Source organism: Oncorhynchus kisutch, linkage group LG21 (assembly GCF_002021735.2).
Source record: "Oncorhynchus kisutch isolate 150728-3 linkage group LG21, Okis_V2, whole genome shotgun sequence".
NCBI lineage: Eukaryota > Metazoa > Chordata > Actinopteri > Salmoniformes > Salmonidae > Oncorhynchus > Oncorhynchus kisutch.
Genome location: NC_034194.2, coordinates 4,148,001 through 4,160,103, shown reverse-complemented (window position 1 = coordinate 4,160,103; position 12,103 = coordinate 4,148,001). Strand labels below are relative to the sequence as shown.

The 12,103-nt window shown below is 40.1% G+C and overlaps 1 protein-coding gene across 1 annotated transcript; it reads right to left on the bottom strand.

The window, feature by feature from the left end:
• Window positions 1-3,355: 3,355 nt before the first annotated feature.
• On the bottom strand, window positions 3,356-10,740 carry LOC109866419 (gastrula zinc finger protein XlCGF17.1). Its single transcript, XM_031800096.1, has 2 exons — window positions 10,431-10,740; window positions 3,356-6,540 (listed from the first exon to the last, which is right to left on the bottom strand). Exons 1-2 carry the CDS (start codon window positions 10,555-10,557, stop codon window positions 5,657-5,659), a joined length of 1,011 nt encoding a protein of 336 aa, XP_031655956.1. The 5' UTR covers window positions 10,558-10,740; the 3' UTR covers window positions 3,356-5,656.
• Between the last annotated feature and the right edge of the window lie 1,363 nt (window positions 10,741-12,103).

Genomic DNA, 12,103 nt, shown 5'->3' with positions numbered 1-12,103 from the left:
CTGATCCATGCTTAACCTTCATCGTCTAGGTCACATGTTTAGCCATCTTACTTATTGTTGTAGTAGCCAGGACATTGTTTGTTATTAGGAAACTATGAGAACCACACAAAGTCCAGGGGGTGATCACGCTCTACCACTAAGGGTCAGTTTAGTTGGTGCAACGTAAGACAGTCTCGTGTTTCAATTGTTTGTTTTAGTAGCATGAATTGTTCCTGTTCACACCGAGGTAAAGAGCGGAATAATTGAAGGATTGAATCCGAGCCTAACGAGCCTAACTTGAGGAACAGAATGTAGGGAGAGCATCTAGCCGCCTGCATGCGGCTCTCCATCAACAGCCCCCACATCAAGGAGCTCAAATACAGGAGGGTGTTCGGAAATCTTTTTCCCGAAAGCCCAGAAGAATAAAGTGCTCTGACAACGGCTGTAAACTATGTCAGAACTTGGTTTTTGTCAGAATCTGGAAAGAGATTTCCAATGGCCTTTTTTGTGATGAACATGAATTAGTGAGCTCTGATTCATGTTCAGGCAAATGTTAAATTTGTCAAGATAAAGTTTTTATTTCAGAAAGAAGGTCTCTGTTGTGTTTCTTTAGATAACTGCAGCACTCAAACTTAAATTGCATCCTGTATAATCATTTTACCAATTTGTTGAGCTCATTTCTGGGGGTGGAAATGCGATTTTAGGTGGTTTATTTGAGTTTTTTCCTTTTAAAAAGTCACCAGAACCAAACTTTTCAGTACTTATACATATTTTGTTTTGAGGGGGGGAGGACCCCGGAACCCCCCCAAAAAATTTGAACATTTCCCCCGACAATTAAACACTGCTGTAAAGCCATTGATTCTTTAAGAATAGAACATATATCACTCAAATGTTTCAACTGTATTTCCCATCAGAAACTGTGAGGTTTTGTGTTATGCACTATAGTCCATTACCATATCATATGTGATTGAATATTATCTGCTGTTGGCTTGTGTAGGTGTATGTGTTATGCAACATAGCTGACTTGAGACATTGTCAACAGTTTCAGGGCCATGGGCCTTTCTCGTGATGGAAAAATACAGAATAACATAAAAACAGGAACTGTACAATGAGTTGCGGGGGACACATACAGAACGTAGTGTAGAGAACAAACGGTCTTTTGTTAGATAACAGGAGCCAGGTGTGTGATAAATGTATCGAGAGTATGAGAGCATAGATATTCTATGCCTCAGTGATGGGTACATCTGCCTCAGTTATGTGGACATCTGCCTCAGCCATGGACACATCTGCCTCAGTCATGAGCACATCTGCCTCAGTCATGAGCACATCTGCCTCAGTCATGAGCACATCTGCCTCAGCCACGGATACATCTGCCTCAGTCATGGGCACATCTATTTTTCCATACTCCAAACATACGCTCGACCATCCCTCTCGTGTGGATATGAGCTCTGTTGTATCTTTGCTGCTCAGCTGTTGTGGGATTTATGTCTGGAGTGAATAAAAAGTTACTCTGACCAGATTACTATGTAGTAACTATTAGTAGACCATGTTGCTATGTAGTAACTATTAGTAGGCCATATTAATATATAGTAACTATTAGTAGACCATGTTACTATGTAGTAACTATTAGTAGATCATGTTTCTATGTAGTAACTATTAGTAGACCATATTAATATATAGTAACTATTAGTAGACCATGTTACTATGTAACTATTAGTAGACCATGTTTCTTACCCTAATATCCACTGTCACCAAGTAGTAGTCCACTATGTTGTCCTCTCTGAAACTGAGACCAAAGAAGAGTTGAGGGAAATCCTTCCATCCTGAGTTGCACCTTTCCAACGGGCAACAATGTTTGAGAACTCTAAATGAGGAGTGCATCCACCCTGAACATTGATGGAAAACCAGTTATGGTTACGGTACTCCTCAGCATCAGGAGTTGATGGAAAACAAGTTATTATGGTAACGGTACTCATCAGCATCAGGAGTTGATGGAAAACCAGTTGTTATGTTTACGGTACTCCTCAGCATCAGGAGTTGATGGAAAACCAGTTGTTATGGTTACGGTACTCATCAGCATCAGGAGTTGATGGAAATCAGTTGTTATGGTTACGGTACTCCTCAGCATCAGCAGTGGCTGGAAAACCAGTTGTTATGGTTACGGTACTCCTCAGCATCAGGAGTTGATGGAAAACCAGTTGTTATGGTTACGGTACTCCTCTGCATCAGGACTTGACGGAAAACCAGTTATGTTTACGGTACTCCTCGGCATCAGGAGTTGATGGTAAACCAGTTGTTATGGTTACGTTACTCCTCAGCATCAGTTGACGGAAAACCAGTTGTTATGGTTGCAGTACTCCTCAGCATCAGGAGTTGATGGAAAACCAGCTGTTATGGTTACGGTGTTCCTCAGCATCAGGAGTTGATGGACACTTGATGGGAACATGACATCCATCTAACCAGCCAATCACTCCTGGGAACTGCCCATATTCATAGAATTGCACTTATAGTTGGCTTGGCCAGCAGCATCAGGAAACTTGATGTAAAGACTCCTCAGATCACAAATGGCCCTGCAGACTTTGTGAACGATTAAACACACAGTTGCTTCACTGGCACCACACAAATAGCCAGTTTCACGATAAAAGACTCCAGATGCCAAAAACCTCAAAGTGATCAGAACTTCGAGAGAATTGGGTAAAGGCCTTCCTCTTTGAGACAGAGAGGAAAGTCTAGGCTCAAGCAGAGATATTATCTCCAATGCATTTTCTTTGTACATACGAAAGTGGTCTCAAAGTAATTTAATGGATTACTCCTATCCACAAGTACTGGTCTGGCTGGACTCTGTAGTGCATGTTGGCCTTCAAATAGTCCTTGCTCCCTCACAAACAGCACGAAGCAGAAGTTAAACCTGCCTCTTTGAAAGATTAATTTAAACTTCCATTTAGACCTAAAGTAGCTCTAATCTGCCCACTTGCAATCGGCTATGTTTAGTCCAGAACAGGCAACATATACCACTATTTTAAGGTAAGTCTGTGCAAATTGCTTTGAGTTAAGACAGCTCAAACAAGCATTTTGGCCTGGGACTAAGCTTAAGCCTTGTATGTGAAACCGGCCCTAAATTATTTATATACTATGACTAAATGTGTTGCAGGGGCAGTCAAGAAATGGAACAGCAAGGCCACAGAACATTACATAAGCAGAGCTGTGGGAGACCACCTCAAGCCTCTGGTAGAGCCGGGGGTGGTGTTTACCACTCCTTCAGCAGGCTTGAAAAGTGAGTTTTTCATATTAAGATGGACCAAGAAATGTGTTGCTTTTACACATATTTGTTCATTGGTTTGGCAAGAGTCTTGATTGGTCAGTCATTGGGTTCATTTGTTTGTTCAAATCAAGCTTTATTTATACAGCACATTTTAGACATGGATGGAACGCGATGACTTCACAGGAGAAAAACAATTAAAATAAACAATATTTAGTACACAACAAACATGAGGATAAAAAAACAAGACTAACAACTGAAAGACTAATGAACATTCTAAGGAAATGCCATTGATTAAAACATTTTTTTTTAAATGATGCAATATCCAACCCAAAATATAAGCTTGTTTTACTACATTGTTTTTACGTTCCCCATAAAACAAGTCTAAAATGTTGCTCAAAGAGAAAAGGGAACTAACAAAGAGTCACTAACAACCACAACTAAACAGGTGGGGTTTTTGGAGGGGTTCTGAAAGACACTATGGGGGTGTCCACTGAAAGTTGACTAGTAACAACAACTGGGACCTAAAAGACACCCACCACGACACCCACTAAATCTGCCCAAGAAGAGGCATACAAAAGAAAAACCCACACCACACTTAAAGACAGGAAGCAAACCAAAAAGGTAGCGCAACTAAAGATGTTGCCTCTCCACTTCTATCAAGACAACTGGAGCACTGGGCCAGACACTCCTACATAGAACCTGGACCAGCTCAGGTGAAACACCTTCCCACTAATGAGATGGACAAGCCAGCACAGGTGTAACACATACTGACTAACGAGGTGAAACCAATCAATGCACCGAAGACACATTTCAGTTGAATGCATTCTGACTAGGTATCCCCTTTTCCTATGTGCTAAAGTCCAACCTCAAAACATAAATGGAAAAACCAAAGCCTGTAACACCTTCCCCCCCTTAAGACAACAAATATATCCTATATTTTTGTTGGAAATGTTTGCTCACCACCAACAGAAAACAACTTCCATTTCACATTATAATCAACTACAATGCTTCACCAATATAAAACATGGTGTCTACTGGAAGGCAACAATTAAAAACAAGCAAAAACAAATTTTAAATATATACATTTTTTTCTCCTTTTTCTTTCTGAAACTCACAAGTTTTGAAAAACTCACTAGCTTCTAGAACTCTCGTGTTCCTAAAACTCACTAGCTTCTAGAACTCCCGTGTTCCTAAAACTCACTAGCTTCTAGAACTCTGTCAAAATAACTTGCAGTCAAAATCAATTGGGATCCATGGCAACGCAATGGCTAAACGCAAAACTCAAACCTTTTTGACTGCCCACCCTTTAGAGAATCAGCAACCAAGTTGTCCTTACAACAGACATGTCTGATTTCAAGAGGAAACTCTTGCAATATCCGTAGTAACTTTCCACCTCACTGCGGAGCTTCTCTCTCTCTTTTCAGGGTTCACTAGATAGACATGTTGTTGGATCGGGGCCCGGTCCCCAATGTCATGCTCTAGTACATTTGGGTTGGCACATGTGAGAATGAACCCTGATATTATAAAAGTAGGGCAACAGTGTCAATATAATTGTACCCAAAAATGGTCAGTTGATTGCGTAAATAATTGTGATTATTCAATTGTAAATATGAAATATCAAGTAATTGAAAAAAACGCCCAGAAAATACATCTTTCAACCGATTGGTCTTCTTTCAACATCTTTTCAATTATATTTTGCTAGCTGGGACAGCCCCAATGACAAAACACAGTTTTAACATGTCCAAATCAATAACCAATATGCAGAAACAGTTTGTGATATATTGAAAACATAACATGTGCTATATACACAAACATCTGCCACAAGAATCATATTACTCTTTATTTTTAACTGCACAAGCACCAGAAACACTGTTGTTTTGACAAGTAGCAATAAATCACTGATATCAATTAGGGGGGAAATCAGGTTGTACCTGATGTTGAAATTAACACAACTAAAAAAAACTAATGGAAGGAGAAATCTTTCACCTCACTAGTTAAAGGACAACCTGCATAAGACAGTCAGCTACATTTTGGAGTGATGCATTTAAATGTAGGGGTCGCTAAACAAAGGAACGCAACACTTATCAGTCATAATTGATTTCAACATGATATCGATGAGTTTAAGAGCTTAAAAACCACACGGAATCTGAGAATAATGTGTACAGCATTGGTTAAAGGACAATTTGTAGAAAACAGCTCGCTACAATTTGAAGTGGTGCATTTTAATTCAAGTGGGTCACCAACGTGGTAAGTGTAACACAACTAATTTTTTGTTAGTCAGTTTTTGTTAAAGCTTATAAATAGTACTTTATCAATTCAGAGCCTGGATTTGTCCCGAATATCCATATCATGCTGAAATCAATAGAACAGGGGGCAAACGTTTAGGTTCTACATTGAGACATTATTTCATTGATATCATGAAACAACTCCATGTATTTTCTGATGTTTAATCAGTGATCTTTTATCAGAGTATCTCTTCCCACATTGATTACAGCTAAGAGATTTCTCTCCTGTGTGTGTTCTCTGGTGTGTCGTCAGACAGCTAGATGTAGCAAAACTCTTCCCACATTGATCACAGTTAAAAGGTTTCTCTCCAGTGTGTGTCCGCTGGTGTACTATCAGGCTGTTTAGCTGAGTAAAACTCTTCCCACATTGATTACAGCTATATGGTTTCTCTCCTGTGTGTGTTCTCTGGTGTATAGTTACATAGCTAGATGTGGAAAAACTCTTCCCACATTGATTACAGCTATAAGGTTTCTCTCCTGTGTGTGTCCGCTGGTGTACTATCAGGCTTTTGATGTGTGTAAAACACTTCCCACATTGACTACAGCTATATGGTTTCTCTCCTGTGTGTGTTCTCTGGTGTATAATTTGATAGCTAGATGTAGAAAAACTCTTCTCACAGTGATCACAGCCAAAAGGTTTTTCTCCAGTATGTATTCTATGGTGTGCTTTCAGGGTTTGTAGCCGTATAAAACTCTTCCCACATTGACTACAGACATATGGTTTCTCTCCTGTGTGTGTTCTCTGGTGTATAGTTACATAGCTAGATGTAGTAAAACACTTCCCACAGTGATCACAGCCATAAGGTTTTTCTCCAGTGTGAATTCGTTGATGTATTTTAAGGTCTGATGAAGAGTTGAATCTTTTCCCACAGTCAGAGCAGCAGTGAGATTTCTTCCCTATACATCTCTGCTGGTGTTTCTTGCGTAGTTCTGATCTGGAGAGACTCTCTGCCTCATCAGCATCATGATATTGTTGAGGATCCCCAGAGGATCCACGATAGTCCCGTCTCTCTCCTGTGTGAATTACAAAGTCAGACAGATGGATAAAGTCCCACAACAGCAGAAATCCACTGTTTATTTGAGGTAAAAGATGATGCCCAGAGCATACCCATGAAGTTGTACAACAATTGACGTCTGTTAAATTATTTGACAAGACTGTCAAGATAGCAACAATAGTTATATTTAGTCTTGTTTTCACATTAGTAGTAACCAGAAATAAGTTATTAAAGTTTTTGAAATCCTAAGCAGTGTGCCAGATGACTTTTGGTCTCCAATACAGGCCCCTTTCTGTGTTGGGTAAAATTGCGATGCACACACAATTTGATTGCAGAAACTCCTCCATGGTAATGAGGAAACCACTAGTTATGGATGTAGTATATCTGCATGGAGCAAAAATGTTGAGCAAAGACTTTAGTTTCCACAATGTATTCTGAATATTACAGCTCCCTATTATCGCAAGATCAGGAGTGCTACTCAAGTAAGCTCACATTAAGCTCTGTCTCTATTCACTAATTCACCACCGTGGGGGAAAACTCACTGGATTTTTCATAGGCTGACAGCAAAATTTCCAGGTTGCTTATGAGTGCATTTCACATTACTTTTGGGATTAGAAATGTAAGGCTCGTTTGAATGTCCTGCTTAATATAATGTTTGTGTTACTGTTGCAAATCAACTGCTTTATACTTCTTCTTTTTTAAACACTTAAAATGCAATTTGGCTAGCTTTGCCAAAAAGGGTTGACAATAAGGGTTTGTCCACTAAGTGTTTGCCAAATTGGACCATAACTTCACCTAACAGCAACATAGACCTACTGTAGAACCCATAACTTCACCTAACAACAACATAGACCTACTGTAGACCCATAACTTCACCTAACAACAGGACTATAAATCATTTAATATTTCAGGTGAAACATGGAAACTAAAATGTCTTTGTCATGACATTTCATAACCTGATCACCAGATACTTTTGTGAATAATCCCACTAAACTACTCTGTAATGTGTTGTCATTCTAAATGTCCTGAATTAAGGAAAATAGCTATGTGTGTGGTTCTATAGTCCTGGAGACTTACATTTCCCTCACTAACTTTAAACATCCGCTATCTGAGCAGCTAACCGATCACTGCAGCTGTGCATAGTCCATCTGTAAATAGCCCACCCAATCTACCTACCTCATCCCCATATTGTTTTTATTTACTTTGCTGCTCTTTTGCACATGAGTAGCACTACTTACACACCATCATCTGCTCATCTGGTTAAATAAAGGTTAAATAAAAATACAATAAATATAGCCTATCCATCAAGGAACAGTTCTCTACACATTATGAGCGAAATATCTCCGTGTCCAACCAGACTAACGAGACCCTACTGTAAATCAAGCAGACAATAACACGTTATAAACATCAATTTGTTGGGGATGTTGGATCCAACATGGAGCACGGCATAACTGTCTTTACCAGAGTAATGAATGAAGAAGCACTTTGGTTGTTGTTCCATGTCATGATGTTTGTCATTCAACTGGCATTCAGAAAATGATTTCCTGGATCAGCTGATGATAGTTGAACATATGACTAGCTACATACAGTGGGGAGAACAAGTATTTGATACACTGCCAATTGTGCAGGTCTGTAATTTTCATCATAGGTACACTTCAACTGTGAGAGACGGAATCTAAAACAAAAATCCAGAAAAATCACATTGCATGATTTAAGTAATTAATTTGCATTTTATTGCATGACATAAGTATTTGATACATCAGAAAAGCAGAACTTAATAATTGGTACAGAAACCTTTGTTTGCAATTACAGAGATTATACGTTTCCTGTAGTTCTTGACCAGGTTCGCACACACTGCAGCAGGGATTTTGGCCCACTCCTCCATACAGACCTTCTCCAGATCTTTCAGGTTTCGGGGCTGTTGCTGGGCAATACGGACTTTCAGCTCTCTTCAAAGATTCTCTATTGGGATCAGGTCTGGAGACTGGCTAGGCCACTCTAGGACCTTGAGATACATCTTACGGAGCCACTTCGTAGTTGCCCGAGCTGTGTGTTTTGGGTCGTTGTCATGCGGTAAGACCCAGTTACGACCCATCTTCAATGCTCTTACTGAGGGAAGGAGGTTGTTGGCCAAGATCTCACGATACATGGCCCCATCCATCCTCCCATCAATACGGTGCAGTCGTCCTGTCCCCTTTGCAGAAAAGCATCCCCAAAGAATGATATTTCCACCTCCCTGCTTCACGGTTGGGATGGTGTTCTTGGGGTTGTACTCATTCTTCTTTTTCCTCCAAACACGGCGAGTGGAGTTTGGACCAAAAAGCTCAATTTTTGTCTCATCAGACCACATGACCTTCTCCCATTCCTCCTCTGGATTATCCAGATAGTCATTGGCAAACTTCAGACAAGCCTGGACATGCGCTGGCTTGAGCAGGGGGTCCTTGCGTGCGCTGCAGGATTTTAATCCATGACGGCGTAGTGTGTTACTAATGGTTTTCTTTGAGACTGTGGTCCCAGCTCTCTGTAGTTCCGGGCTGATCCCTCACCTTCCTCATGATCATTGATGCCCCACGAGTTGAGATCTTGCATGGAGCCTCAGACCGTGGGCGATTGACCTTCATCTTGAACTTCTTCCATTTTCTAATAATTGCGCCAACAGTTGTTGCCTTCTGACCAAGCTGCTTGCCTATTGTCCTGTAGCCCATCCCAGCCTTGTGTAGGTCTACAATTTTAACCCTGATGTCCTTACACAGCTCTCTGGTCTTGGCCAATGTGGAGAGGTTGGAGTCTGTTTGATTGAGTGTGTGGACAGCTGTCTTTTATACAGGTAAAGATTTCAAACAGGTGCAGTTAATATAGGTAATGAGTGGAGAACAGGAGGGCTTCTTAAAGAAAGACTAACAGGTCTGTGAAAGCCAGAATTCCTACGGGTTGGTAGGTGATCAAATACTTATGTCATGCAATAAAATGCAAATGAATTACTTAAAAATCATACAATGTGATTTTCTGGATTTGTGTTTTAGATTCCGTCTCTCACAGCTGAAGTGTGCCTATGACAACAATTACAGACCTCTACATGCTTTGTAAGTAGGAAAACCTGCAAAATCGGCAGTGTATCATACTCCCCACTGTAACTACAGTATTAAGAATGTCTAATTATTGAAGACCCGCGTTGATGACATTATCCATTTGGGTGTTGTGAATACAGTTACGGTGACTCTCGGTTAGAACCATTTAATTTTGCGAACTCTGAAATGATTTAGGATTTCTGTGCCCATGAAAACTGTTTTCCCAGCTTAACATAAGGAGACACTAAATGTTACGTAGTTAGAGAGCATTTCAGAGATCTGAATACAAAAAAACTGTACTAACAGGACAATAACCTAAACCAGCTACAGTTTGGACATAAATCGTCTTGAAAGTCTATGGCAAGACTTGAAAATAGCTTTCTAGTAATGATCAACAACTAACTTGACAGAACAGTTAGGATTTAAAAAAGAATAATGAATATTCACATTAAGATCTGTCGCCTATTGGATGACATCACGATTTCCCATTAAGCCAAGTCCTTGAAGGCCTTACTATGACATTACTCACTCCTTCAAGTTTGCAGTTGTCTAAAAAAAAAACTATTTTGCTCAAAACATTTATTTGTTTCCGTTTAGTGTGTTTATACTTTACTGTATTTATATATCACTTTTCAACAGGAAAAGTTAAAAATCACTGGAGGACGTCATGAACAATTCATACAGTACAAAAACATATTCAAGTGTGGAATGCCCCTTTAAAAATCACACATTAGTTCAACAACTGCAGAGTTTGTGTCCCTGTTTGATAAGATAGTACTCACTGTATTTACTTACTGGTGTTAATCAGATCAATGTCCCTGTTTAATAAGATAGTACTCACTGTATTTACTGGTGTTAATCAGTTCTCCAGTCTTCTCTTCTTCGTCCTCCTCTAATGTGACAGTAATCTCCCCCTCTTCATCCTCCATTCCAAAAACGTCTTCATCTTCTTTCACTTCATCCTCCATTCCAAAAACTGCATCTTCCTCCTTTTCTTTCACAATAACAGCCCCTTCCTCTTTTACTCTGAAGGCGTCTTTCTCTGTAACGCCTTTCTCTTCTTCTTTCACTGTAACAGCCTCACCCTCTACTTGTTTTTGTATTGTAACAGCCTCTTCTTCTTCCTCCTCTTTCACGAGAACTTCTTTCTCCGTCCAGCAGATCCTCTCTTCTTTAGCAGGAGGAGAGTAGCTTAGTGAACTCATGTTCGGGGATGTTAGCTAGTTAGCATTAGCGACTAGACTAGTGCTAACTTAACCAGCCAGCTAGTTGACTTACAACTTAAATATTAAATTAAATGTGGTAGCTAGTTGTTTCCACATAAGTATGTTTAAATCATTGTGGAAAATGAACCACGAAATTGTCTAAAGAACTTGACTGTTCCGACTTTGTTGGCTAGCGAGCTACCGAGGTGGCTGCAGTTGTTGAAGAAGCGTTCCGTCCACTAGATTATACGTCACACTAGAAACATCGCCTGAAACAAACATATCGCCATCTGCTGTCTGGAAGGAGTAAACGCAGTTGAGGAGGGAAAACTTTTTTTTCTTCTTCATTGAATTATAATATTATAAAGCAGTTAAGGGAAACGTTTTTTTCTCTCTATTAAATATGAATATTATATCTACACATACAACGAGCAACAAGTGTTGTTTGATTAGTTATGATAATTTAAAACAAACTCTACATCTACTCCACATCTGTATTTCTGATTCAGTCAAATAACTAGATATCAAAATAAGCACCTAGTTATTGATACCCTTGATAAAGATGATTAAAAATGTATGTATAAAATAGATAAATGAACTTTACCCACTACCAGGATATTTTAGCCCAAAACCTGGTTACCTGGTCCAAGATGGCGTAGCAGTAAGTCGTCCTGTCGTGTCGTGTCCCTGTATATTTTGTTTATATTTTGTTTATTTTTCGTTTTTTTACATATTTTTCGTTTTTTACATATTTTTCGTTTTTTACATAGCTATCCCTTTAAAAACATTTTGCTAAACCTAAGCTTCCAAATACGCTGGATCTTCACAACTAGCTATCTAGCTAAACCGCAACCCCGGATGATTACCCCTGGCTAGCGTTTCCACCCACTTAGCTTGAAGCTAGCCCGGCCTGCGCTACCACCGTAGCATACTCCTGAGCTACAATACCCGGGCCCACGACCGGTCTATCGATGTCACCGCATGAAGAGGAATAAACAGACTCACCCCATCGCGACGTCCCCCAAAGGCTAACTCTCTAGCCCTCGCTATCTCCCTGCTTGCTAATTCGGCCTGCTAACTGCTAGCTTGTCCAGCTCCGGTCCGCTAACTGCTACCTCGTTTTTTTTAACCTGGATAACACTCGCCAGTCCAGCTTCCCTTCCCCATCCACCGCTGCCCCCTGGACACTGATCTCTTGGCTACATAGCTGATGCACGCTGGACTGTCCATAAATCACGGTACTCCATTCTGCTTGTTTGTTTTATCTGTTGGCCCCGTTGCCTAGTCTACGCCATTTTACCTGCTGTTG

Bases quoted from the DNA above. Each gene is read 5' to 3' on its own strand.
- LOC109866419 (XM_031800096.1), bottom strand. From the start codon at position 10,557: ATGGAGGATGAAGTGAAAGAAGATGAAGACGTTTTTGGAATGGAGGAT. The intron at 6,541-10,430 runs GTGAGTACTATC...TAATTCACACAG, and splicing joins GATTAACACCAGTAAATACA to GAGAGAGACGGGACTATCGT.